Below are 5,120 nucleotides of genomic sequence, written 5' to 3'. Positions count from 1 at the left end.
AATATTAACTAATACAACATGAAATGTTTTTTTTTTAAATAGATATTGTTAAACAAAATTCTTAACAATAGAATTAAAAGGCATTTCGTGCTTAGTGTAAATTAAATAAAAAAATGAATGAGAAAGAAATTTAAGAGAATTAGATATTTTTCAATTGAATGATTTTTATGCTAGTATGAGTTTTCACTAGGGGTGTGCATGGGCCGGGTGAAACCGGGTTTGATGTGACCCAGATCCGGCCCAAAATATATACCGAGCCTATTTGTTAGACCCGAACCCGACCCTAAACCCGATGAAACCTATACACTTTCGGGCCACGATTATACCGGGTAAAAACCGGGTGAAAACCGGGCCGTTAACATTATATTACCTTGATACCTTCTTGATATTATCCAAATTTCCAAGACTCCAACTATTATTTGACATGGTAAAATTCACTTAGAAAAATATAATAAGAACTAACTCTTCTCTAAAATTAAAGTATAACCATAATCAATACTAATATTGCCTAATAACACCAAATATTTAAATCAATACAAATAACAATGCATTATGCATTAGTCTAAAGTCTTATGCATTTTAAACATAAAACATTAACTTATAGTCTTATATATAATGACTAATAACACAAAATATTAAGGTTTATAATACTTAAATTTCACATAATAATAGCCATCATCCATCACTAATAACACAAAATATTAATTGTGTATGATGACCGGACCACCGGGCCGATTTCGGGTGACCCGAGTTATGGCCCGGACCCGACCCGAAATAATGACCGGGTCTACTTTTGAGACCCATACCCGGCCCTAGACCCGATGAAATCACATCAAATTAGTCCCTAAAGTGTTCGGGACCGGGCCGGGTCTTCGGGCCGGACCGGGCCATGCACACCCCTAGTTTTCACACCTGCAGAGTTAAGTCCCACTTTGGTCCTTAAGATTGGCGAGTTGCACTGAATTAGTCATCAAGATTCCAATTGCACTAAATTAATCCACCAGATTTGAAAAAATGCACCACGTTAGTCCTTCTTCCAATTTCCGTCACCGGAGCACTGACGCCATCAGTGATGTGGCCAGTTCTTGCCACACTGGACCCAGCAATGGTTAGATGACATGGCAATAAATTTGATTAGCTCCAATTTAGTCATTGTCTCCTTTTATAACCAAGATTTCTGCCCTAACTTCTTCCTCTTCTTCTTCTACCCACTTTTCCTGGTTTTTCGTCTTCTTCCTCACTGTGCAGCTTTTTGGGTTTAGGATCATGAGTGCAAGTGGGAGTCAGAGTTTCCTGCGGTCAAACAGAAGGATCTCCAGAGGAACTAGTAGAGCATCGAGTATTCTAGAGTGGTATGGGTGTGGCTGCCGCCCTGTTCTCCGGTGGTCCACAATAGAGGTTAATCCTAACAAAGTCTCAACTAATAAGAATTATACATAAATAGATATGTAATAAAAGCATTAAATTTTTATGAATAACTACAAAGTGATTTCTATCTAATACTTGAAGAAATTGCCAAAAGAAATTACCAATAACCCATGAACTTGATAGATTTCATTATCAAAGAAAATGGTGGATGATGAAAATTGAAAATACCTGGTATCCATAAGAAAGATGTCTACCATGAGGAAGATCAAGTGCCATGATTCTGTCATGAGGTTTTAGCAATGCAGTATAAACTTGAAAATTTGAAGGAGACCCAGATAGAGGCTGAACGTTCACTGCAGTTTATGGATAATAACATATGAGAAAAATTGACACCTAAATATTTTAAAAGAATCTACTGAATATAAAAAAAGCTCATGAGCATTCATTTTGAAATTTAATCAGCAAAAAGTCTACAAGAAAATTCAATCTAAATGCTACTTCTGAATTCTGAACAAAAACTCGTGTGCCTCAAGTAGTAGAAGAAGAAAGGGGAAAAAAATAAAAAAAAAGGTAATCACAAAGAATAGATCATGTCCACCTGCAAGCTTAGAAGAATTAGAACAATAGGCCAATGACCAACAAGATGAAATAATGTGCAATCAATAAAGCCAAATAAAAGGGTATACCAATATAATTATTGTGCAGTTACCTCCCCATTTAGCTGGATCCAACCTAAATGCCTCGAGGGCACGCTTCTGACATAGTCTTTCTGCCATATCAATGTACCTTGAGGAAGAAAGGCAACAATTTTTTAATTGGACTAGAAGCAGGAATCCAATAATAAAATTCAAAATGCTACCCACTGTATATTATTGTGTTTGTTGAATTATCGAGAGGTGAACGAACACAAAGAAGAAAAGTGAGTTTCGATCCTTATATAATATTCTCCCTAGGTGCGGTAATTTTGAACAGAACCACGATTAAAACAGAAATAATTTTGTTGTTCCATGGTCTCTGCAATCACATTGCACGCAACAATTGTAGCTGCATAAATGAAGAGTCTCATGACCAATAACATGTATGTAAATAAATTACCTTCCATTGCCTAGCTTTTTCGAGCTTAATTATATCAGCAATCTAAGGATCAACAACCTCAAGTGGGGCATTCAATTGGTTTGGCCACTGAAAATCCCAACAATTTGAAATCGAAACCATCACACTACAACTACAATTAACCTTCTTTTTTTCCTATAGTAGAGATGAATTAAAGTGATATCTTACTGTAACTCTTGGTCTCTCTTTGTCGTAGACAGCTTCATTAGGATTTGTTAGTTCTGTGATGTTGGGTGGTGAAGTGTTATCAGCCAGGGTAGCGGGCTTATTGTCTTTGATGGGTGTTGATTCTTCCACCATTGGGACAGAGCATAAAAAGAAACCCTAAACACAGTCCCACAAAACATCAAAACAAAATCCTAACACAAAATTAGCTTTAAAACTTGTGAACTGACAATATACAAAACACTTAACCATGATCAACACACCTCACAACATTCCATTAAATTTGAAAAAAAAAAAATTCATCCTCACTAACCTCAGTGATAACACAGAAGATCCCTGTAGTGACAAACGTACTCTTCCGACAACTGCACAGCAAACGTCGTGTTCCAATGGTCTCGAAAAATTCTATTGCAGCCACCTGTTGCTACTTTGGGTGACTCATGGAAGAGAAACCTTTTTTTCTCTGCACTGATGGAGAAGTAGAAGACGAAGAGTAGAAACAAAAAAAGGGTACCTAACATTTTATTTCTTATCACATACAAACGACGTTGTTCAAAGGGGTGTTTAGCGCCAAATTAGAAACGACCTCGTCTCATTCTGTCCAGAGTGGCAAGAACTGGCTACGTCACTGACGGCGTCAGTGCTCCAGTGACAGAAATTGGAAGAAGAATTAACGTGGTACATTTTTTTAAATCTGAGGAACTAATTTAGTGCAATTGAAATCTCAAAGACTAATTCAGTACAACTCGCTAATTTCAGGGACCAAAATGAAAAATCATTATCCTGTGTCTAGGTTAGTCTGCTTTTTACATATGACAAAAAGATTTCTCAAATATTACAAGATTGGTAGCAAGATCAGATAAAGATAAATAGTAAAGATAAAGATTGAAAAAAAAAATATTGACAAATGGAGAAAATATTAAATAAATAATTTACCCAGCTTTACTTATGAGGGATGGTGACGTAAGTGTGGCGGTGAAGAAAATGAAATGAAATGAAAGAAGACAACAATTATAGTTGAATTTTTGGTTGAGAGAGAGAGAGAGAGGAGAGAGAGAGAGAGAGATGTGTATAGTGTTTGTGTGCGATGAAGATGAGAGAGTGGTGTCAAGGCACCCGGCAGCAGGGTCATGCCCTTACTGTGGAGGGATGATTCAAGCTATGGACGTTGAAAGCCAGTGGAGGTTTTGTTTTGTGCCGTTTTATCTCAAGACTAAGACAAGGTATTATTGTACTCTCTGCACCAGACGCCTTGTTCTTCAGTAGTATTAACTAATTCTGCTATCATATATACAAGGAAAAAGTTGATCGTCTCTTTTCTTTTTCTTTTAGCCCGTTGATTTTCATGTAGTTGTAATTAATCCCCTTTGTATGTTATCCGTTTAAGGAATCAGTGTTTCAAACTGATGGACTCTTTACAGAACTACAGTTAAAAAATGACAATAGTAAAAACAAATGGTACACTGAATTTAAATGTTGATCATTGCATAAACATATGGTTATAGTATACGATGGACATGCCCCGGGTAACTTGATTATATTCATCTTTTTGTTAATAAACATGCTCGGCAATTTACGATTTAAAAAGAACAGTTTAAGTAGTATTTTAATAACTGCAACTGAGTTTTCACTTTAAAAAAAATCATATTAGGGTTTTCTAATTGTGTTGAGAATTGAGCTAAATTACAGAAACCGTAATTCGATTGTAAAGTATGAGAACAAACTAAATGAGTGAAGCTTAAAGAAACTACCGGAGCGGTGGTGGATGAGTGACGAATTTGCCCATTTTTCTCTGCCTCAAACTTTTTATCAAACACACTCTCATACTGTCGTACAAACATCTTCAGCCATCTTTATTCTTTGATTTCTTCATGTACCCATTTCCATATGTTCCCATATTATTTCTCTAGCCACCCATTCACACAGGGCGGAACTAGAAATTTTTTTAGGAGGGGTCAACATAAAAAATATAAATTAAAAAAAAAATTAAAAAATTAAAAGAAGACTAAACTAAAAAATTAGAAACTTATATATACAACTTATTAATTTGGAGGGCCATTTTCCCTCTTCTTTATAACGTGGCTCCGCCACTGATTCACACACCAAATGATTGATGAAATGACGTTTAGATATTTGTGTCGAATTATTCAACGAGAAAAGACGAAATGAGATGCGAGTGGGGATTTCTTCAACCTTATCTTGCATACTTTCATTCGTGTACTCTCAAGACTATCGTGTGAAGGAAACCAATACAAGTGGATATAATCACAGAAAATGTAGGTTGCCACAAATTTGCAAAAGATTTATGTGGAGTTGGATCTAAACTTGCCCATCATGCAACAAGTTTAGATTCGTGCAAAACTTGTCGTATCCCACATTATTGTGTTTGGAAGGGTGATAGAAACTAAAAGACATATTAAATTAAATTTTTATATTGTATTTAGTATAAAATATATTAAAAAAATCTGTTTTAG

General features: G+C 35.6%; 1 protein-coding gene and 1 long non-coding RNA gene across 3 annotated transcripts; one reads left to right on the top strand and one right to left on the bottom strand.

Moving 5' to 3' along the window:
• LOC107613416 lies at nt 825–3,445 on the bottom strand. Of its 2 annotated transcripts, none has more exons than XR_001614050.2 (6): nt 2,960–3,445; nt 2,650–2,805; nt 2,464–2,550; nt 2,078–2,154; nt 1,597–1,721; nt 825–1,405 (listed from the first exon to the last, which is right to left on the bottom strand). It is a non-coding gene; the product is annotated as an uncharacterized LOC107613416 (long non-coding RNA). The 2 variants fall into 2 exon arrangements; XR_002353023.1 differs by having other exon boundaries at nt 825–1,372.
• On the top strand, nt 3,556–4,120 carry LOC107613417. The gene has a single exon (XM_016315398.2). The coding sequence runs from the start codon at nt 3,712–3,714 to the stop codon at nt 3,910–3,912; it is 201 nt and encodes a 66-aa protein (XP_016170884.1). The 5' UTR covers nt 3,556–3,711; the 3' UTR covers nt 3,913–4,120.

Source organism: Arachis ipaensis, chromosome B08 (genome assembly GCF_000816755.2).
Source record: "Arachis ipaensis cultivar K30076 chromosome B08, Araip1.1, whole genome shotgun sequence".
Lineage (NCBI taxonomy): Eukaryota > Viridiplantae > Streptophyta > Magnoliopsida > Fabales > Fabaceae > Arachis > Arachis ipaensis.
The sequence above is the reverse complement of the archived record's forward strand: the minus strand, read 5'-3'. Positions and strand labels throughout refer to the sequence as shown.

Coding starts and splice junctions, on each gene's coding strand:
- LOC107613417 (XM_016315398.2), top strand. CDS start 3,712: ATGTGTATAGTGTTTGTGTGCGATGAAGATGAGAGAGTGGTGTCAAGG.